General features: G+C 36.7%; 3 protein-coding genes across 6 annotated transcripts in view; 2 read left to right on the forward strand and 1 right to left on the reverse strand.

Annotated features, from left to right (window-relative positions):
• Positions 1-2,467: 2,467 nt before the first annotated feature.
• Positions 2,468-10,073, forward strand: Setx (probable helicase senataxin). Of its 3 annotated transcripts, none has more exons than XM_071794208.1 (7): positions 2,469-2,889; positions 3,909-4,022; positions 4,097-4,243; positions 4,323-4,548; positions 4,653-9,270; positions 9,360-9,570; positions 9,650-10,073. In XM_071794208.1, exons 1-7 carry the CDS (start codon positions 2,821-2,823, stop codon positions 9,776-9,778), a joined length of 5,514 nt encoding a protein of 1,837 aa, XP_071650309.1. In that variant the 5' UTR covers positions 2,469-2,820; the 3' UTR covers positions 9,779-10,073. The 3 variants fall into 3 exon arrangements, with proteins under 3 accessions (XP_071650326.1, XP_071650309.1, XP_071650317.1); XM_071794216.1 differs by having other exon boundaries at positions 9,668-10,073; XM_071794225.1 differs by lacking the exon at positions 9,650-10,073 and having other exon boundaries at positions 2,468-2,889; positions 4,653-9,286; positions 9,360-9,500.
• An 826-nt stretch (positions 10,074-10,899) lies between these two features.
• The window catches only part of Agt (O-6-alkylguanine-DNA alkyltransferase), a 52,107-nt gene continuing 39,972 nt past the window's right edge, over positions 10,900-23,034 (forward strand). The window contains exon 1 of the mRNA XM_071794259.1: positions 10,900-11,601. Coding sequence (XP_071650360.1) covers positions 11,044-11,601 — 558 coding nt within the window. The 5' untranslated portion in view covers positions 10,900-11,043. The remainder of the gene's footprint in view (positions 11,602-23,034) is intronic.
• The window catches only part of LOC139822485 (uncharacterized), a 60,203-nt gene continuing 49,167 nt past the window's right edge, over positions 11,999-23,034 (reverse strand). Inside the window, exons 3-13 of one of the 2 annotated variants that reach the window (XM_071794237.1) lie at positions 22,607-22,761; positions 17,466-17,660; positions 17,011-17,120; positions 16,722-16,888; positions 16,424-16,579; positions 16,181-16,248; positions 15,774-15,854; positions 15,461-15,622; positions 14,939-15,136; positions 14,732-14,833; positions 11,999-14,499 (exon numbers count right to left, since the gene is read on the reverse strand). In XM_071794237.1, coding sequence (XP_071650338.1) covers positions 14,366-14,499; positions 14,732-14,833; positions 14,939-15,136; positions 15,461-15,622; positions 15,774-15,854; positions 16,181-16,248; positions 16,424-16,579; positions 16,722-16,888; positions 17,011-17,120; positions 17,466-17,660; positions 22,607-22,761 — 1,528 coding nt within the window. In that variant the 3' untranslated portion in view covers positions 11,999-14,365. The remainder of the gene's footprint in view (positions 14,500-14,731; positions 14,834-14,938; positions 15,137-15,460; positions 15,623-15,773; positions 15,855-16,180; positions 16,249-16,423; positions 16,580-16,721; positions 16,889-17,010; positions 17,121-17,465; positions 17,661-22,606; positions 22,762-23,034) is intronic. The other variant, XM_071794247.1, reaches the window with a different exon arrangement.

Genomic DNA, 23,034 nt, shown 5'->3' on the forward strand with positions numbered 1-23,034 from the left:
AAAAAGATAGGATAAAGGAAAAGAAAAAAGAGAAAGAGATAAGTTAGGAAGGAGCGTGAGTAGGGACATTAATGTAAACAGCTTTAGAGCGGTTGTAAATAACAATGTATCGCGGCGGGTATGTAAAGAAGAAAGATGGATGATGTGTGGATGGATGTGTGTTTTAAGTAAGAATTGTAAACCAAGTCCTTTCTTGGCGTATAGTTGAAATAAAGACGTATATTTTATTTTTTTTTTAATACACCTGTGGTAGAGGCAAGGAAAATGATATTAATTGCCTAGTTGTAGACATTGTATTTTTTTCGAGATAGTGAGAATTCATATGTCTCAGACTTACGGGTATGTATAAGAAGTGGTCATATCAATACCGACGTAGGTATTTGTAAGTTGAATAATATTAGTTTTTGATTTTTATTTAGAGTTCAAATGGCACGTTGATAACAGCTTCTACTAAAATGATCAAATTACATGAGTCATTGGATTGGCTGTTCAAATACTGATCCAAATAATGAGACATCGTATATTTATAAAGTTTGCATCATGAGAATAAGACCTTTTCAGAGCATCAGGAGAGTAAGACGTTTTCAGAGCATCATGAGAGTAAGACATTTTCAGAGCAAAAAATCTTAATGGTCCTTATATTAGAAATTTAATATTTATCATTAAATTTTTATTCATTGAATTTTTTTAATCACCCATCCTTAATGATCGCAAAGAATAAAATTGATATAATTTTCCTGCTGTTTAAGGATAACTTCAATCAAACTCCGACTAATAATTTAATCAGGCATTATACCTTATCAGACAATATCTGCTGTATTTCATAACATAGAATTATTAAGTGTTGTCTGACACATGAAAAAGCAATGTAATTAATCCCTATTTTATCCATTTACGCAAAAAAATAACAGATATTTAGATTCATCAATCACGTATGTAATAATATTCCAGAATATTATTACTCTTAATTTTTCGAGAATACTATTCGTCATAGTGTGAGATGTAACACGATATATTTATCAAGAGGACCGCAATGGCATATCAGTTTCGCGTTCACGTTTTGATGATACATTATTATTACACTGTGTCGAGCCGCTCTATATATGTAATTCACCGGCACGGTCTCTTCGGCTATCACTTTTCTAAACAGAGATAACAGCGGGCCACCTGCATCTTTCGTCATTTATTCCGCGAAGTACGTCTTGGTCTATTATTTCATCTACCGTTGCTAAGGGCTCGTCATCCCTGGCGTGTTCTTTGTCTCGTGCGAGTATAAAAACCCACGGAACTTACGGCGCGTTGTCATTTGCCATTAGTTTGTCAAGAGTGAATCTGTTCATCGTCGATTGCTCGGTAATAATCAGTTCGGGCGCGGGTAGTCTGACACGGCGAGCGAGAGAGTGTCGATAGCGTGATTTAATTCATTCGGGCCCAGAGTTTCACAAGTGTCGGTTAACTTTTAACCTTTAGAGATTAACGCACTCTTCGTTTTTTTCTAACGTCCCCCTTAGAAAGAGATGAAGAGTGAAGTTAATCTAAGGTTAAAAGTTAACCGACACTTGTGAAACTGTGATGGGCCCTTAAGACGCCCGCGTTTTCAGTTTCGGTCAAAGTTCAGATGTGTTTCTAAATTAATTGCGTCGCTCTTTAATTCTGTTATTATTTTTCATTGTTCAAATAAAATTGTGTTACTTCAGTGTTTCGGTGTTAGAGTGGTCTCTCATCCACCCTCCCCCTTCCCACTCGCACGCGCGAGTTAACGCTTTATTACAATTGCTCTTACATTTAAATCCAACGAGAAACTAAAGGCAAGAATATGATTCATATTAAAGAATCACTTATCACATAAAGCGCTTACCCAGCTGCTTTTTCTGCTGAACGCGTAACTATAACGTATTGTTATGGGATACAATGATACATCATCATATTTTACGTGTGTGATTTATTTCATCCATAGTATAATATTTAAGCATGAAAATCATGCTATCGAACGAGAGTCACATCTGTAACATAGCGAATGATTATTTTATCTAATTTATAGCTCTGTTATCGGTTTCATATTTCCTGCAACGAGATATTCGGCCGAAAATGTAGACTATATAGTGGGATAATGGTAACGTTTCTCGCCCAGCTCGTCCTTGGCCCCGACCCTTTCACGCGCACGCGGCGTCTTTGATCTCAGTGCGGTAGATTTAGTTCGAGAAAAAAATAGAGATTGTGCGGGGCCCCAAATAAAAATTTCTTCCAAGAGTATATATCTGAGAACTTTTATTTTTCCCTTCTGCGTTCGCAACAATTAATCTACTAATAGCGATATTTATTTCCTCGCTTTACTCGTTTGACTCAATTCTCGACATTCTCAGCCGCTCGATCGTCGAGATTCGCTAAGAATTTCGCGCCGTGGTGTCCCGCGTGCGTGCTACGTCACCCGCGTCACCGTACGGGCTGCGCATGCGCGAGAGACCGGACCATTCAGCATTCAGGCTGGACGACAGGACGCCGTGGCTCGTGGCTGTACCCGCTATACGCCGTTTTGATACATGTAAACAAAGGCGGCTGGTGAAAGTTGTGCCTGCTAAAAGTGAAATTTTTCATTCGAATACTGTGTCGCGAGAACACCTGACGGTGCCCTTCCCATCTTCGTCGAGTCTCGTGACGGGGGACGAGAGAACACGCACGAGACATGCCGTATGCCGTGCCGTTGCGAATCTGCGCCTGCGAGGTTATTAACATGAGCTTGTGAGTGCTGCGTGCGAAAAAAATTTAGGAAAAAAAAACGAGGGAAAATCAGCTCTCCTTGCATCCGAATCTCTCGCAGAGATGGATATCGCTCTGGAGCGAGTGCACGATTGGGACAACTCCCGTATCGTCCTTGAGCGCAATCGATCTGTAAGTAACCCCCCTCATTTACGTTGAACAGCTAAACTTCGATTAACTTGACTGACGATTAATCAGATAGTTGCGCGCTTCCTTATCACGGATGCACTTAATCTCTTGTTGTACGCGCGAAAAGTGAGATTACGACCGACATAATTTGTGATTGGAAATCTTGTAAGTGATGCTTGACATTGTTGAGTTAATCGCCGGTTTTGTTATCGGAGTTATCTGTGATTCTAAGCCAATGCAACCAGATAAGAGAACGGTTTTAGGACTTAACGTTGAAGTAATTGTTAAAATTACTGTTATCGCGATGCAATGTGTGTTTTATGTTAACCCTCAAAGGACTCCGTCGGGTCGTTTTCGTCCACCCGAAAAATACGATCCTGAATATCTTTTTTTATATTTTTTTGAGCCTGAAACTCATTTTTATATATTTATTATGAATTTTAAAAAAACTTTTATTTTAACTCTTGTTATCCAATTTCTTTTAACTTGAAACTTTTCTATTCAGAAAGTATATAGAGGTTTTATCGAAAATGCTTTCAGACAGTAATTGATTCCTAAGGGAATTTTTTCCTTCTATATAAGCTACATTTATTTTCCATAATCTTGGAAAATAAAAGTAGAATGATGGCTGTGTTCGGGGAGCGCACTATTGTATCATTCTATCTTTATCGCTCATCAGGTGTAAAACAAAGATAAAATAAGCAAATAACACTAATAGCACGCTCCCCGAATGCAGCTGATATCGCAACATGAAGTAATATATAAATAACAGAGAAATAATATAAAAGGAATTTATTCTGGATACGTAGAGCAACAAGTTATGTTGGTAGCTTATCTGTTTGCTACATATTTATTAATTTATTAAGATAGGGAATTAGATACAAATACTACTGAAACTTACTATTACATTTGAAATATAAAAGATTTTTCTTAAATAAGCTTGATAATTTTCTCATATTGTGTGTATATATATATATATATATATATATATATGCTACATTTAAATTCTTTTTTTTTTCCAGTACACCTGTGGTAGAGGCAAGGAAAATGATATTATCTGCCCTAATGTGGCTGTATCTCGTAGACATTGTATTTTTTTTCGAGATAGTGAGAATTCATACGTTTCAGACTTACGGGTATGTATAAGAAGTAGCCATATTAATACTGACATTTATAAATTGCATAATAATAATTTCTGATTTTTATTTAGAGTTCAAATGGGACCTATGTCAATGGCAAGATAGGAGCTTCTTCTAATATGATCAAATTACATGAGAATGATATCATCGGATTAGGCTGCCCAAATACTGATCCAGACAATCAGACACAGTATATTTATAAAGTTTGCCTCATTAGGGTAAGATGTTTTCAGAGCGGTATCTAATGGTTCTTGTAGAATATTTGTCATTAAATCTTTATTCGTAAAATTTTTTTAGCCATCCATCCTTGATGAGGAAGAAGAAGAAGAGGAAACTACCTTTTCGACGACAATTTTAACTATTACTAATACATTACAAAGTAGTGAATCTTCTGCCTTTCCTGTAGATCATGCTTTGAGAAAAAGATGTATACCTAATTTAAATTATGACATGACAGTACCAAATAAAATATCAAAAATTACATATGATGATAAACATGAGTCTAGTGTTAGTCCTTCAAAAGGTAATTGCAATATTTTCCGAGCAATAGACGAGAGGAAAAGGTACTGAACTTGCACTATTCGAATAAATCTCGTGTTTTAATAATCCTTTTAATTTTTGTTGCAGGAATTAATTCTAATTTATCTCATCATAATCAGAATCCCCACAATAACAACAGTATTAATAATTTAGTAAAAACTAGACATAATACTGTAGATATAAACGCAGAAGATGACATACAAATAATTCATACATCTCTAGCAAAAGACGTAGAGAAGAAGAACAGTGTGGATCATAATCATAAATCTGCAAAATGTTCAGATGTCAGAAATAAATCGGACTTTGATGAGAGAATGAATGTTTCTAGTATTGAGATTAACAGTGACGGTGATAATAACAGAGATAGAAGCAAAAGTTGTACAAGAAAAACATCGAATAGCATTGATAAACAAGATGATGCGTTACTGAAGAAGAACAGTGTGGATCATAATCATAAATTTGCAAAATGTTCAGATGTCAGGAATAAATCGGACTTTGATGAGAGAATGAATGTTTCTTGTATTGAGACTAACAGTGAGACTAACGGTGATGTTAATAACAGAGATAGAAGCAAAAGTTGTACAAGAAAAACATCGAATAGCATTGATAAACAAGATGATGCGTTATTCTTTACAGAGAATTTTGTACATACGGGTGACCAAATTATTAAATATGAAAATGAACTGCAAATAACGGACGATGAAGAAGCATGCAGGATAACTGTTGAGGGCGATAAAACCGACGACAAATCACCGATTAAATTGAAGAAAAAAAAACATGAGCAAAAAACGCGATTCTCCATTATCGATGTTGTTGATCTGAGTGACGATGAAGAAGGAATGTTTCCGTGGTCCCAGTTGTTCGATATCAAATACGAAGATAATACAGAGAATAAAATGGAGATTAAACAGGAATGTGCCAGCGATGATGACCTAAATACCGAGAAAATTGGCTTGTTAAATGTGGACGACGAGGTTATTATTTTAACAGACAACGAAGATGAGGATAATCCATGGTTGGAACGATTATCCAGAAGTCAGTTACTTAACGAGGATAAACCTGTTTCGTGTGATGCGATCGTAAAGGATGAGATCGATTTGGGAATTTGGGATGATGAAATTCCGAATATATTCGAACCGTCCGAGATACCGAGTACTTCCCACGTTCCTTGCAGTAAAGAAATATCTCCTAAACCACGTGCAGGCGTCGATGTTACAACTAAAAACAAGAAGGATGATTATAATACTAATTTACCGACGACAGAAGTGAACGCAATGGATGTAGACGAAGTTGGTCCTTCTAATGAACCTAGTTCGAAAGATGTTGATCAAAGCAAACAGATTGTTGACACTGATATTAATACTAATTTGCCGACGATAGAAATGAACGGGATGGATGTGGACGAAATCAGTCCTTTTAACGAGCCTAGTATGAAAGATATTGATAAAGGCGAACAGATTGTTGATATCAATATTAATGACAAAAGTAAACAGATTGTTGATATCAATATTAATGACAAAAGCAAACAGGTTGGTGATATCAATATCGATAACAAAAGCAAACAAGTTGTTGATATCAATCTTGATGATAAAAATAAACAGAAAACAGATGTGAAACAAAATATAGAACGAAATAAGCAAACAATAGAAAACCTGAAACAAAAATTGATTGCAAATCGAGAAAACTCATCGAGAAAACTGATTCCAGTAATAGAACCATTAAATTTACCTCCAAGAAGAAGACATACTGATCGTAGCAAAAACAAAGTAACAAAAGAACATGAAACTTCACACTCGAGATCAACAACAAAAGAAAAGACGATGTCGAAATTAAAAGAAACACTTAACGATAATTTCTATAGTAAGGAACAAAAGTGCCAAAAAGAGAGATCTAAATCAACAGCTGACAGTCACTCGCCAAGTGAAACAAAATCTGGGCCATCAATTTCTAAGGACGAAAAAAGGAAAATAATCGAGGACAGAAAAATAAAATTGAAGAAGATTGCGGAAAAGGAGAAGCTGGTCGCCGAAAACGATGAAGGTAGTAGTCGTAGGATTGCTAAACCGAGAGCTAAAATATCTTTGAAAAATCGTGGCGACTTTCTCATCGCTGAGCAAGAACCGCGAGTATCTAAATCGCTTCCAAATAAATCCACAAAATTGCCAAAATCGTGTGACGATCAATCTAAGAAGCGATCAACGAATAAAACTGATGTTGTAAAAGAATCCGCGACTTCCGACAAGAAAACACAGAAATTGCATCAGAAAACAGACGTCTCCAAGGATACAGTCAACAATATTGCTACATCATTGCAACAATCATTACATTTAGATAATATGAGCACTGCATCTGAGGAGACCACACTGGCGATCAATGACAATAAAAAGAAACTTCGCAGCAGCAGCAGGAGTAGCTCGAAAAGAAACAGCGGGAATGCTGATTCCACTGCCAAAATGTCAGAATCGCGAGATCGGTCGACCTACCGCGGTTCCGCGGTTCAAAAAGAAATTGTTTCACCGAGCAATTTGAAATCGAAGCTCGTGAAATCGAGCACAAAATCGACGAAAAAGAAGAGAGTGTCCTTTTCTGATAAATTCGAAATAAAGGTGTACGAAATCGATCGTCGCAATACTTTAAAAAAATTGGAAGGGAAAGATGCGCCTATACCCGTGAATAAATTAACAAGGGCATCCAAGGGCACCTATGCGGATTGGACCCCGAAACTGGAAGAATTCCTACTGCACATTTTTATGTGGAATCCCGTGTGGCTCGAAGAGCAGCGCTATTTGAAGTGCGAACCGCCAATAGTGCCGGAGAATGAACTTCATACTATGAAATTGTTCTACGATTCCTATAAACAGTATTACGAAGTCGCGATGCCTCTCCTGTTACTCGAGATGTGGTGCGTCATGACCAAGGAATTCGAAACGATCCAGAAGAATAGGCAACGTCCCACTATGATGTGTTCCATAGTCGAGAATTCTATTACGCGTACGCCGATACCGTCGACCAGTTTATTCCTGACGACACTGATGCTCGAGGTGCTGATCAATAAAGACGATCTGAATAAACAAACTCATCCTATTTACGGAGATCTAGTGTATCTTGAGTATGTCACGAATGTGCACGATAAGCAAATCTTTCACAAGATATACGGATACGTCACCAACATGCAACACGTGATTATCACAGACTTCACTCATTATAATAGGGATTTAAGGAAACATGTTAAAAATCCGTATGCTGTGATAACATACACCTTGCTAACGCGGCCTCTCGAACACAGTATCCCTGTAAATAGGGTGCAAAGAGTCCGCACGGTCATGTATCTACGAGCGAATATCAGAATGGTGCAGGCATTGCAATACCTTCCTCACTCGCCCCTGTTGAAATTGATTGTCAGTCCAAAAGTCGAGAACTATCAATTGTCGCCGTTAAATGAACAGTACACATCTTCTTCGCTGGTCACAAAAGATGATTTGAATCCGAGGCAATTGGAGGCTGTATTTAAAGTGACGAACGCTGTGATAAAGAAAGAGGCTAAACTGTGCTTCATTCAGGGCCCCCCGGGGACGGGCAAGTCCAAAGTTATCGTTAATCTGGTGTCTCAAATACTATTCGGTCAGCAGCAAGACAAGAAATCTTTGAGAATCCTGATTTGCGCACCGTCCAACGCCGCTATCGATGAGATCGTGTTGAGACTTCTGAATGTCAGGTCTATTTTGAAACAAAAACGTTTCAATATGGTACGTATTGGTCGACCGGAGTCTATGCATCCAAAGGTTAAAAACATTTCCGTGACAGAACTGGCGAAACGATACCTCCAGCAAATGACCAAGACGTCGAAATCAATGTTGAATGGAGGCTCGGCTAACGCCGAAGATATAGCGATTTTACAGGCGCGTATCAATTCGCTTAAAACTGAACTTGAGAGCATTGACAAAACGGAAGAAACGAAGAGGAATTCACTCATGAACAAACTATTTGAAACGTCGACGACATACCAACTGCTGAAATCTGGTAAATCGGTAGAACAGCTCGATCCGAAGGATCGTGCCAAATACAAGCGTTTGTCGGAAAACGTAATTATTACGGGTGCCAATGTAATTGCCTGTACGCTTTCGTCCTGTTACACTAATCAAATGGAGTCGATCTTCGGTGGTCACAAGGAAAAGATATCCGTGTGCATCGTCGACGAGGCGACGCAGAGCTGCGAAGCAGAAACTCTGATACCGTTGATGTTGGGAGTGAATACGTTGGTCCTGGTGGGCGATCCGAATCAACTGCCCGCAACTATTCTAAGTCAGCGAGCGAAGAAGTTGGGACTAGATCAATCATTATTTTCGAGGATGCAGAACGTCTTCGAGTCTCAACCGAACAGTCCAATTATAATGCTGGATACGCAATATCGCATGGATTATGCGATCTCGTATTGGCCGAATAGATACTTCTATGGTGGAAAATTGAAAAACGCCGCCGAATGTAAGATGAAGTTCCCATTTCATTCCTATAGAGTGTTGTATCATGATTTCATGCAGAACGACGACAAGTTTTCCAACACCACCGAGGCGGAATTCGTGGCCAATATAATTTATACCATGTTAATGTTTGGCAAGTGGGAAACAACAACCGATACCATTTCTCTTGGAGTTCTCACGCCGTACAACAATCAAAGGGCTCTTGTACTGAATAAAATAAACGAAAAGTAAAGTTTCATGCACGTATGTGCGATAACAATAGTTTGCATATAAAGCTATGAAGAAATTGTAAACTTATGATTCGTGTGGTTTTCAGGATATCTTCTGTACCGGGTAACTTAAGGAAGAAAATTAGCTTTGAAGTTAATACAGTCGACGGTTTCCAGGGTCAAGAGCGAGATGTTATAATAATGTCCTGCGTGAGAAGCAACGGTATTGGATTTTTGTCGGACAAGCAAAGACTCTGTGTAGCTCTCACTAGAGCTAAACACAGTCTGATATTGTGCGGAAATTTTAATACCTTTAAGGTAAGCGGAGGATAATCCTAAAGTTGAATTCTGAAAATTTCGTGTTATTCCTTGTATCTCCCCAGCTTAAATTGACCAGCAAATCTTTGTTTTGCAGAGGGATCAAATGTGGAAGGCGTTGTTAAATGATGCACGAGATCGTGGAATTTTATGCCATATCGATCCCAATGCGACACCTGCCATCATTAAACGATTTATCGTTAAATAAGGAATTTTTTTTAAGTTTTTTTACGTACTTGGCATCAGGAGCATTTTTTTATAACTTTTGTACATTTTGTAAATACCTAGACTAAGCCTGATAGTTTAAATACATTGCTTCCAATGAAAAGTGTATCATGAAAGTGCCAAAGAATGTTGTATTTGATACTCTTTGGAGTAATACCTTAGAATCATAGTTATGAATAACTGCATTAATGTTGTGATTGTATGGTTGAAATGGAACTGAAATTTTTCACGTTTCTACATTTATATATATAGACAAAAATTGTTAATTGATATCTTAACTAACTATTATTATATAATTCTTAATTTTTAGTTACATTCATAACAATCGATAATATGTACAAAATGTCGCAAGGTTAACGAGCCACATTTTTTTTTATGAATTTGCAGCCATTCCATCATTTGTTAGGCCTTGTCCACGATGCTAAAAATCGCTCCGAGATCTCGGACGGAGAAGGAATCAACCAATGGCATTGATCAATTATCCGAATTGTTTAAATGCGATTGGTAAATTCTTTCGAGATCTGGGATCTCGGAGCGATTTATAGCATCGTGGACACAAGGCTTTTTACACGCGTTTTCAATATCAACTTCGTAAGTTTTCTATTTTAGAATTTAGCGACTAAAGTTAGAATTAATCTATCAAAGTGTTAATTTAATATATTGGTGTTTACTATTCCGTAAACAAAAATGCCAACAATACGCTAGAACAGGTTCATCACCAGAGTCAAATAGTGCGACAGATTGGCATCGACTGCGGCCGTATCAAGCTCATATTTTTTGCCAATATAGAGCCGATATAATCTGTCACTTTATAATCTTATAAATAGGATGTATTGCTCACGAAGAGGCCGGTCCGTTTGGTTACTACCATCAGTCAGTCTAATTTTTTTCTAAATGCCTCTTTGAAGTTTAATATAAAAAACGTTATTTTTTATAACTTGAAAGCTCTGCGATGTTTCGTTAAAGATTAATCGAAGGACACATGAGAAGGTTTACAGGATTTACTAGACTTTGTATGTGATTATATATGTGAAGCTGCTAAATAAACGACTCTGCGCATGTGCCTGGTGCCATAATACCCCTTCTTTCATTGCACCACGTGGTGGCTAGATAGTCAGCTGATGGAAGACGTCAGCTATCGAGGACCGGCATCAATCAACGTCTCTTCACTACTCATTGTTTGTCTCGTTTTGGACGTTGCTCTGTCGATTACATCTGCGTTCAAGATTCTTCAATCGTCTCGTAATCATGGTTGTATTTCGAGGCATGACGGTGGCCGAGTACAAGAGCAATTGCATGACGTTCCAGCTGCTATACGCGTTCCGTCGGACACCGTTCGGCAAGTGTCTCGTCGCCGTGACCGACACCGACGGAGATGTGGCGTATCTGACGTTCGTCGACGACGACGACGAGACGAAAGCTATCGGAGATCTGAAGGCGAAGTGGCCGTTGACGAAGATATCGGAGGATATCGGAAACAAGACGGAGACTGTCGTCGCGAGAATCTTTCATCCCGACGGTTCCCAGCTTCGCTCGGTTCGCGTCCTCATGAAGGGCACGGAGTTCCAAATTAAAGTTTGGCGATCATTGACGGAAATCCCCGGAGGGTCGGTCACCACGTACGAGGAAGTCGCCCGGATGACGGATTGCAAAGCCGCGATAGCGGTGGGAAGCGCAATTTCCAAGAATTACGTCGCCTACGTTGTGCCGTGCCACCGCGTGACAGCGAAACGCGCAAATGCCCGTGGTACCAAGTATGCTTGGGGATTGGAACGGAAACATGCTATCCTGGAATACGAAAAGCAGGTCTCTGCCTAAATTAATGGTTCCAATAAATCTCTAGAGTATAACTTTAATCTTTAATGTAATAAAATGTTTGACATTTGTTCATAATTATTTTTATACACTAACAGATATTACAAATTTGATCGAGAATTTGATACTTATCATAACTATTATATTTTTGTATTCCTCTCTCAAGCTTTTTTATTATTTTTGCACTTATAATCTTTTACTATCTAACTATGTCAAATTTATTAACGCTCGACTTCTGTCTGAATCTCGCTTTTGTGATTTATAGTTGTGTCACATTTTATTTTCTTTTATTCTCTCTGTGTTAAGTATTTCTAGAATGTAAGTAAACATTATAATATATTATATAAGCATTTATTCATCATAGGTGTTGGGTTAATTATTAAGTGCGTTTAAAGGTGATAAATGTTTATTTTTCTCACGTACATTGGATCTTGTAAAAGTACAAAATTCCCTTTGTTAGTATAATAAAATACAGTGATCACGCATCCTGGAGATGTCTCACTTGATTCGAAATATTTCTTTAAAATGTCAGTTATTGTCACTTATATTTATATATTTACATCATGTTTTCTCGTGGCTCGTCAGAGCTTGTTATAATCTTGTTAAATTGAGTACTTTCATCCGTAAATGCAGGTATAAATAACAATAGAAATTAAGTTCTTTATTATACACATTTTCATGGAAATTAATATTTTTACGTATAGCTTCTGATATCTCGAATTGTATTGCTCGAATACAGCGATTTACGCTCGCTCCTAAAAGTTCCTGTAGTTTAGCCTTAAATATTATCCTAGACATCCGGATTTCGTAACGCACGCCTCACACATATCTTATTATTGCTTATTTGGTTCTTTTATACAACTATACACCTTCAATCGGAATTACAAAGTAAATTTTTCCGCTATTAGTTACAGATATTAAACACAAATTAAATACCGAGAAACACATACTGAAGACGTAAAACCAAACTTTTAGCGATAAAAGATAAAATGTCAAGATCACTAATTATAATTTTCTGTACAAATAGTTAAGTATAAGCGTAGTATAAATATACATATATATAATTAATATTAGTATAGAATATTATATTATATGTATTATATATATTGATATATATATAATTAATATTAATATAATATTATATATATATATGTATATTTCGTTAAAATTTGCTTCACTATCAATATTATACACTAATAAATAATTGACGAGTTTACACATGTATATACACTTATTTCCACTTTTCGTATTAGTCTAAATGCGAGAGCAAGTTAGAACCATAATAAAGATATCAATTTCATATCAACTTTTTACATGATTGTGATAAATATTAAATTTTTGTGTGATATTAAATTTGATCTGTGTTAAACGATGCTGCAATTAAAAAGTAGTTTTTTTTAATGAAATTGTTTTTTTGTACAAGCTGGTTCTTTAATTAAAAACGTAATAACCCTCTGTTATTACGTTTTCATAAAACCTTGTCTGAATATTAATATCTACTTTCACATGGGAGAGTTTTCTCTTTGTTATATATAAACATGCTAAAATACATTTTATCTCTGTAAGCAGAAGCAACACTTTCGCTCACGTTACTATCTTTTCTCAGCACTTTTACACAGAGTTTTATTTAATTTTTTATTTCCTTTTTCTATATTACTGATATGTGTTGTTCGCGAAAACATACTTCCCTTCGTATTGAATAAGAATGTATATCTCCTAGAATCATTTATCTCTAATGGAGGGGAAAGAAAACTAGAAATTGAACCATACATATTAAAATAGTAGCTTTGTGTCAGTCTTATACAACTGTATAATTTATGTCATCTTTCTACGTCAAGCTATTTTCTTTTATTATGGCGCGTTTCTGCTCTATGGACATTAAGAGACATTTTATTTATATTAGCATAGAAAAGATATTACCGTTTTGACTACTCTAAATAGCATAAGAGACGTCTGATAAATCTTGTTTGATTTAGAAAAAAAATTTGATATATTGTAAAATTTTATCTGTGCAGTGTTTAAAGTGTAAATTAAATTTACTATCACAAAATTATTAAGAAATTACGTTTTATATTTCTATGTCGCGTTTCGATATTCTCGTGATGTGTTCGTTTCGTAAAAAAATGATTTATTATTTATTAATAAAATTCGTAAAAAAGTTTAACGCAGACAGCGGCTCTTTGGGTTTTTTTTGTGAACAATCACAAAATGGGGAAATGTCTGTATCTTACAAGGCAGGGCCCAAACACGATTATTGCAATCTAACTTGTGGCCTATGTCATTCTATTGGAATCCGTTAAATAAATAGTAATAATTTGCAATAGGGATCAATCACAACTTCATCGTCGGCGAAGAGTTCACGGTATAATTACAGCTCTAAATACTTTATGTACCGCCACGTCTTAAATATCGATAAAAAATATCTGTCATAAAATTTTCTCTTTTTGTAAAAATCCCTGTGCGCGTTTATCAATGCTCGCACGATGGAGCAGATCAAAGTTTTTGACTTTATGTTTATTCTACGAAAAAAAGTAAAATCTCGCAAAACGCGGTGTGGGCGGAGTGATGCGCGAGATAAAAAATACGATATACACACATGTCGCTACAATATCATTTCACGTCGATCTTCGCAATAAATAACTGGCTTACTTACGTCTCGATTGTCTGTTAGACAAGGATAACAAAAATGCAGCAATGTGTACACTAAGGTATCATTCGTTAGCTAGCTCACTATTAAGTTTGTAAAACTGTTTCATTATTCGTGCGTGTACGAGGAAGCTGCTTTGAGAAACGCCATGATCACAGCGACGAGAAGCATAAAAGTCGTGGACGTTGTCGATCTGCAGCGAGCTGACGAAGAAACTGTATTTCCTGGTACTTGAGTATTTCCTGCGAAAAAAAAGAAAATTGTCTAATTCAGCTATCGTTTAATATTTAATTAATTTTAAGTTCGATAAATCATAAGGAAATAATTGCCGATAGGATACAATTATAACAATTAGCTAAAAGAATTATAGATTCATATAAAAAAATTATTCTAATTCTTGATTTGGGTAAATCATAAATTGGATAATAGATTATAAAATTCATTTAACTTCGTTCATTTATCTGATTATCTTACCCGATAGTCTCGATCGTGGAGTCGTAATCCTCATTACTGGATTGTGAGGAGTCGGTCTCATCGGAGTTGGCGCAGGACTCGGTGAATTCCCGTAACATTGTCCTTAAATAACATCGTCATAATGTAGAAGTGCAGAATAGTTCACGTTAGAAATATGAATGCATCAATAAGTGCGCCTCATAAGAATGCTTTCGTAAGAGCGCTTACCCTTTTTGTAAAGACGCATCCCTTGCGTTTTAGGATCTATATTTCGTATGCAATGGTCGCCGGCTTCCTTGATATATATCTCCTCGTCGTTAACGATCAACCCCACGAAGCACTCATTCGTAGCAGTGTCATTTCTCATAGTATAGGTATACATCACGCCTTTCTCTTCCCATTGTCCCAAGCATAGATATGTCCGTTCTAAAAATAGCGAATAAAAGCGTTTTGCAGAAAAATAAACATTTTATACAAATAATGATAACAATATGTAAGTAAACATATAAATTTTCTAATTAAATTCCTTGAAATATAATTTATTTAATTACTAAAATTTAGATCAAAATTGACTAAAAGTAGCCAAATTAAATAACATCGTAATGTTTAAAAAAAAATGTAATTACGTAAATTGCGTCAAATTGCGTAATTATATTTTTCGAGCAATTTATAATTGCACTATTTTTTATTTTTTTTTTAATAGTATTTTTTTTCTATTTTCTTTTTATTTTTTTATAATTGTATGCATACCTTCGTACAGCTCCCCGGATTCGCAATCGCTCACTTTAAAATACATTATTTCGCGAGTGTTACAGTTGCTGCTCAATTCGGCACACATCCCCGACAGATCCGTTATCATTCCTATGTATCGGCCCGTAATTGGACAGGGCGACTCCACAACACGTTCGACACCTTAAATATGATTAAAATATCAAATAACTGGGTGCGTTTTAAAAGTATGCAATTCATTATTAAGGATAGAATCTTATCTAGAAAGATAAAACGCTTATGAAGATGCACGGACGACTTATGAAAGTGCTGTAAAGCATATATTTCAACTTACGTGCTTGAGTCATCCACACCGGTCTATCGACATTGGGATCGTCACACAATTCGTCCTGATAACCTGCTTTCAAGATCCTCCCTGCGTGTGATATTATTTCTATTATTGCGCGACTATACTGAAGAGCCGTAAAAACCGAAATGCAATAAAGATGGACAGAGATTAATGAAGAACAGGAAACAATAAAGATTTTTTATATATTCAAACTCAAGTTTCAGGTTATTATTATTATTTTGATTGCTCTTTCTATTTATTTATAAATTTTACACTACTTCGATTTTATTTAACCAGACATTTTTATTCTTGAAGACTCTTTAAATATTAAATTAAGTTCTTGATGAAGCATTAACAATAATAAAGTCGCTAGGTAATGAAAAATTATACGGTATAGTTGATATAGGAACTACCTAACGTAAACTCCAGTACATTTTCGCTGCGCTGCCTCATCATTAAGCACACAAAACCAGCATGCTCACTGAAATTAAAAGTAAATGCTCATTTCACTTTCACTATCAATAAAATAATATTTTAAGACACAAGAACGTTATATAAACTGTAGGAATAAGCTTATTTTTTTAGTCTTATATTTCTCAACTTTCTTTCAGTAAAATGTATTCGTTATAAACTGCGCGATCAAATTAATTGCTCACCATTGATCTTTGGAGTACACGATATAACGGCCAGTCTCCTCGTTTGACTCCACCGTGATGAAGGTATAACTATTGTAGCCATTGATATCGGTGAAAGTCATAGTTCCATTAACTATCAGGGACTCCTCCCACACCCCCTGCGCCCACTTCGGGAATCTAACAATATTATTAGAAATATATCGATTATTGCAAGTATTTTACAAATATTAATTAAAAAAAAAAACATTTTTATCCAATAGCTGTAAGAATGAAATTGTCTGACGATAGATTAAACGATCGTAAAAATCAGCGTACTCACGTGGCAACATGAGTCTTGACGTATTCCGGCACTTTTTTCTGATTTAGACTCTTGCTCAATATCAAAGTCTCGTATCCATTAGTTGAATTATCTAAATTCTGCGTGCAGCTCGAGTCACTGCTGAATGCCATGTAAGTTTTCCCTCTTTTGTTATCAGTATGATATAGCTGAAAGTTGCGTTTTACTTATCACAAACTGTTATTAATAATGTTACATGTAAATGTGTGTATGATAGCAATTGAATTATTTCATTGGTGTTTTATGAGAGATTATTTATTACGTAACGCACCCCGCATCTATATTGAGGCCTGCCATCATTGGCGTTGTTGTCCCAGAGCGCAAAATATTTAGAATCATTTGGTCCAGACCAACTGCCCAAACAATTGTACGTGAGATCTGCTGAAACGAGATTAATCATGCGTTCCAATAATCTCTAAGAAAGCTGCAGTTTCTTTATCGTCGTTTCGTTACAAATCAATTAATAGCAATAGGTATCAACTATTTTATTAACTGATAATAGATAATTTAAATGAATACATATATATACATACTTATTCGCTCTAATTTATGAAATAATTGATCACAGTTTAATTTTACTGCTCAAATATTTAAAGATAAATTTCTTCAAAAATAGAAATTGCTTCTCAAATATTTACTACGCTTGTTAACGTATATGTACTTTATTTCGTATTTGTTATATCAACGTTAATGCAATCACGAAAAAATTGGGGAAAGAAGACTCACCGTGCGCCTCGAAGTTACATCGTTTGAATTTCAAATGTAAGACCGATCCATCCGGACAATTATTAAACTCGGAGGAGAACGTGTTGCACTCCAACGAGATCGCGGAATTATTGTTGATGGTGTATTTGAAGTGATAAAGACCGGTGATGGGGCAGTATTCATTCCGCATCGCTGAACCGTCGATTTCTTTCGTTCCTGTTGGCAGAAAAATTAAGAATAATTTATTCATTGAACCCTACGATTTTATATATATATTTTTTAGATCTATATATTTTTCCATATATTCATTCATATTCGAGGGTGGTTCAAATATAAACAGGAATGTAGTTCATTTTCCCAGTCTGTAGTAAATCAATCTGTGTTGCCGTGCATGTTGTGACACGTTCAGACAGGCCTCACCTTGCAGGCCGTAACAATCCGCGTCTTCATCAGTGACGTCATCAGTGAGACGTTGTCACGATGACTGAACGAGCAGTGCCAAGTATAGTGTTGCGCAACGAATAATTATCAAATTTTCTCACGAACAAAAGGGTCAATCCTTCTAAACTTTTTACCAGACTTTAAACAATGAATGTCGGTCCAAGACAAGAATGTACGATTGAGCAAAATTTTCATTTTAAGAAGGGAGAAATCGTGTGGAAAATGAACCTCACGCTCGGCGACCAAGAACTTCTGTAAATCCCGACAACATTGTTCCATCGTTCTGAAAGCTTCCAGACAACAAGTGTATTGCAGTCGAGGGGGATTATGAAAAGTAGTATGTAAAAAATTCCAATGATGTTGTACATAACATGATAAAAACAAATTCCCGTTTATATATATTTTTTCTTCAACACAGATATGTATATATGTATTACATTTAATTATATATAAAATTTGAAATTAGAATACAACTTAAAGAGCTCAAGAAATATTTAATAAAATACAATCATTGTGCTGTTTAGAATCACGCTCAATTTGAGCGATTCCCTCACTTTTTATTAAAGAACACGTTTGAACATGATCACGTGAGATCGGGTTTTCCATGAATCGAGATTAAAGGATAAAAGCTGAAGGTACCTTTATCCCCACGGAAATCCTTTCGAAATAATCCCTACGTTTATCGTCAGAGATACAAAGAGACGCGATCTATCAGCAGGAAGTAGCTGAAATTCCACACCACGTTTTCACCTAAAAGCTTCGGCTTTCTTCACTCGTCCTTAAATCATTTTTGTCGTCTTCGCCGCGTCGTGACGATAATACGAAATGAATAGAAAGGAAAGCATCGGCGGAGACTTCGGAAATGTTGGACATTTTCACGGAAAGGAAATAACGATTTAATAATTACATAAATATAATCTCAACATTTTTTTGTTTTTCCAACTTTTCGGACCAGCAATTTCGTCTCAAAGCTTCTTTTAACACCCTCAAGAGAATAACTTCAAAGAAAGATGATTGGACTTCAAAAGCGGTTAAAATAACAAATCTTACAAATAAATATTATTTCTTCACAGAATCTTTCCTTTCTTCTCTTTTCGCTTTCTCATGATTATATATCTCGCGAAAATGAAAGAAAAGAAAAGAAAACAGTAAGAATTTATTTTCCGAAATGTTCTTCCTCTCGACCACCTTGCAGCATAAGACCCTCTAGACTTTGTCTGCTTATTGTACTTGCCGCAGAGGGAGGAAGGCGGATGGTGCTCGCAGTAAAAAGTCTCAGTATTTTGCTGTCTCGCCATTCGTATAATAAGGACAATTTACGATTCATATAATTACAGAGTCGGTTGCGTTTAAACAAACCGTCTTAAACCCGGGATTAACTGTCGTCCACTTATCTCGACAAAATTTAATTCCCTCCTCTCCCCCTTCCCCGTATTTCGCGTGGCAAGTAATCCCGCCGTCATCACGATGCTGTACACGTCCGTTCTGTGCTTCTTCCCGCTCGACTTTCCGCTCCTGTAATTGCGAAGCAGCCGTATATTGCCGGGATCGAAACGAACGAACGGCCGTGATTCTCTCATCCTCGTCTTCGACCTGCCTCGCGTCAAATCGCGCGCTGCTATACTCCTCGCAAAACAGCTCGAAAGGATATGGACGCGAGGAAAAAGCGATATTGAGTTAACTCTTAACTGCGAGTTTCTTCAGCTGTTATACGCTCTACAATGCCGTTCTAAACTTAGAAGTTCTACGAGAGAGATGAAGCTGTGGTTTTTTTACGAGACATGAAATAGAATGGTATAAGTCATAATTGCTTTCGAACTGAAGGAAGTAAAAGGATACTTGAAAATACCTGATGCGTAACTCATTGTCAGCTAAGTTACTGCAGTACTTTTTATAGCCCTATAAATAGAAATTTTACAACTGCATATTACGTTCAAGCAATTATGCATTATATATGTCAGAGTATTATTTTATTTCTTATTTTTTATCTCGATTTAGCATTTCTCCTACAAAGATTTGAAATATGACATTTGCAATATAGATAAAATTATTCGTTTTTTATAAATTCGCAATAACTGAGGAATGATATTTAAAAAGAATTAAAATGCGTTATATACGTTATATACGAAGTTATCGGTATCTAATTGAAAATGCACACGTTTTGTAATTTTTATTGTTCAGACGACATGGCGACGTTGGCGTTGGCCAAACAACACGATGTAATTTGGCGAAACAATAAAGCCCGCAAGATATTTCTTTTTCCTTTATTGGCGAACATTGTGCGTACCGTCCCTCACTTATACCATACCACGACAGAACGATTAGGACAAGGACCTTTTGGAAGCAGGCCACTCCCACGCTTCCGACGAATACCTGACGATACTGGTTGCTGCGTGTACCACGACCACAGGGAAAGAAAAAAGGGAAACAGGAATGGAACACGACAAAGATTGGATGGGAATGCAAGAAGTCATTTCGTATCTCCTCGGCGTTCTCTCTTCCGAAACGCTCCTCTATTATTTTCGAACGGTCCTAGAATATTTGTCAGAAATATAAAAAAGCGTCGCGAATTATTACACAATAATTATAATACAATAATAATAATCCAAAAATTGATCATTAAAGTAAAGTAAAAATATATTCTTCTTGAGTATTTTCTTCAAAGCAAATTCTTTTGACAATTACGTTTTTGAGAAATTACTGTTATTACAAGAATAAAAATGAATCAAACTGGGAAAACTTCAAAGAAAGATCGTTTCAAAATCAGAAAGAAGGTAATTATTGCCGCGTGTTCGTCGATATTGCGAGTAAACCCTTTTTTCTCAATTAACTTTAACTTCTTCCTCCAGGCTGAAAAAGATATCGATACCAGCGTGTTTTCGTGAGCAAATTCAGCAGATGCGAATTCTTTACACGTCGGCGATTGCCAGTTGTCTGTCCGGCCTTTTTACCGAGGCCGTTCCTGAATCCTTTTCCAGGGCGCCGAGAGAGAATCACTGAAACGCTTCACGCACGGACGTTCGATTACGTTCTTCCGCCGGACCACCGGCTCGGGTTTTCGGTTCCCGTAAAGCTTCTCGCGTGCAGCGACACGGATCAAAGCGTGAAACCGGGATTATGAACGGAATCAAGCTCGGCGCCGATCGGCCGTCTCGATTGCGTCGCGAGGACAGGTGCGCAGATTCCTGAGAGCCGCCACAGGTGAACGCGCGTGATAATGCACCGGAAGTCGAGGAATCGACGTTAATCGAGTAATCTTCATTAGGGAAATAATAACGATCAAAACGCGAATAATGTGCACGCTGCTATGCGTTAATGTGCGAAAATTCTTATTGTCTTAAGAGCGCAAGTTAGTGTTAAATGGTAAAACTTTACAATTCTTTACAGTTGCTTTGCTAATGTCTCCTGTGCGCAAAACTTTATTTTACTAATCCTCGGTAAAGTTAAAACAGTTTACATTTTTAAATTCAACGAGATTCACCTATGTGAAAAAATGTCAGAGTAAAAAATTATTTTATATCGAATGTCAATTTATATATATAATATTTGTATAGTATAGAGTTTTTTATATTTATATATATAAATATAATTTTATAATATATTATATATATATAAATTTCGAGTTTCTTTCTCGTTTGTCAATGGTGTCCCTACATCGTCAAGTGAGAATGGAATTTCTGCTGTTTCGCGCAATCTTCAATATTTAGCGCGTCCTCGCCACCGCGGACCTTCCCCGTCCGTATAAATGATTATGCAAACGGCCCAATCATCCTTAAGAGCGTTTTAATTGATACGCGCGTGAGAAACTCACGCGGCGTGTGCGTTCTGCACGCGACATGCGTGCCGTGCGTTTTTTTTTCTGTTTTGCGCGACGCGAAGCCTATTGTTCCCGCGTCGTTACGCAAACCTCATTGCTTCCTCCCGACCGCTCCGCGGTCAATTAACGCTAATTATCGAGGACTACTAATTTGCTGGAGAGTACGCCGAACTTCATTCCTCCGTGCGCGAAGGTCACATCGTAATTCGTCCGTCCGATAAACCGGAAGCCCGCGAATTCCTCGAGTACGCACGCCTCACGCGTAAGTAATGCGCAAGAATGCGAGTAAGTAATTTGTTTCGCTCAAACTCGCGTTGCCCTGTTGTCCTATCGAGTGTCTTATATTTATTTTAGCAGAGAAAAAAAGCACGCGAGAAATTAAGATAGATAAACAGATATAATTCACGTTTGACCAATTTTGTGAATATTTTTAATAGAAATAAAGTAAAGAATCTCTTGGTATGGGAGAAGTACTGAAGATGATACGAAAAAATTTATATATCTCTATTGTTACAATCTCTTCCTGTATTTATTTCATTATTTCAGTTTCATATTACATTTATCTATTCTTAATACTGCTTTGCTATTTCTCTGTCTGATAGAAATAATGTTAGCGCTAGAAACTTATATTTTCACGCTTCATTTCTTCGGCAAGCAAGCGAGACATACAATATGATCAAAGTTCGCTTGGCAAATACAAAAAGTCTCGCATTAGCAATAATCCGACTTGCTTAAGCGTGGGAAAAAGGCAAGATTATCCAACTAGATCGCCCTGCATTTTATGCATAAGGTCGTATTCATTATCGCAAGTATGGCTTATATTTAGCTCGGTGTACGTACGTCATAGGTCGCGGTCTCTGCCTCGGGAGTAAATAATCGGTAGAAATCCGGCTTTTCTACTTACGGTATAGGATTGAAGTGGAGTTCAGGGCGCCACAGGAGGCCAAGGCGGCCGACTCGTATATGTAACACTTGTTGATAGCTTCCGAGAACACCTCAATGACGTTCCGCGATCTCCGCAGCAGCCGGAAACACCGTATACAATCTTTGTCGTCGTACCTGCAGCAAACGAATGTCATAAATTACATTAGCAGAATTATAATTTCGTAATTTACGTGACGTACTATGATAACGCACGTTTTCTCACGTTCCATCTTTTGCTAGGCAAACTGAAAAGAATTAAGGCCTTTTATTTGATGTCATCTTTTATTATCGCAATTTTTAAGACATGAGCGTTAAATGCCTTGATATGTCTAAGTCCAGATTATATAAGATCTAGGTTGAGATTTCGCTGAAGAAATCACAACTGAAGAATATCTGAAATTGACTGAC

Source organism: Temnothorax longispinosus, chromosome 1 (assembly GCF_030848805.1).
Source record: "Temnothorax longispinosus isolate EJ_2023e chromosome 1, Tlon_JGU_v1, whole genome shotgun sequence".
In the NCBI taxonomy this organism is placed as follows: Eukaryota; Metazoa; Arthropoda; class Insecta; order Hymenoptera; family Formicidae; genus Temnothorax; species Temnothorax longispinosus.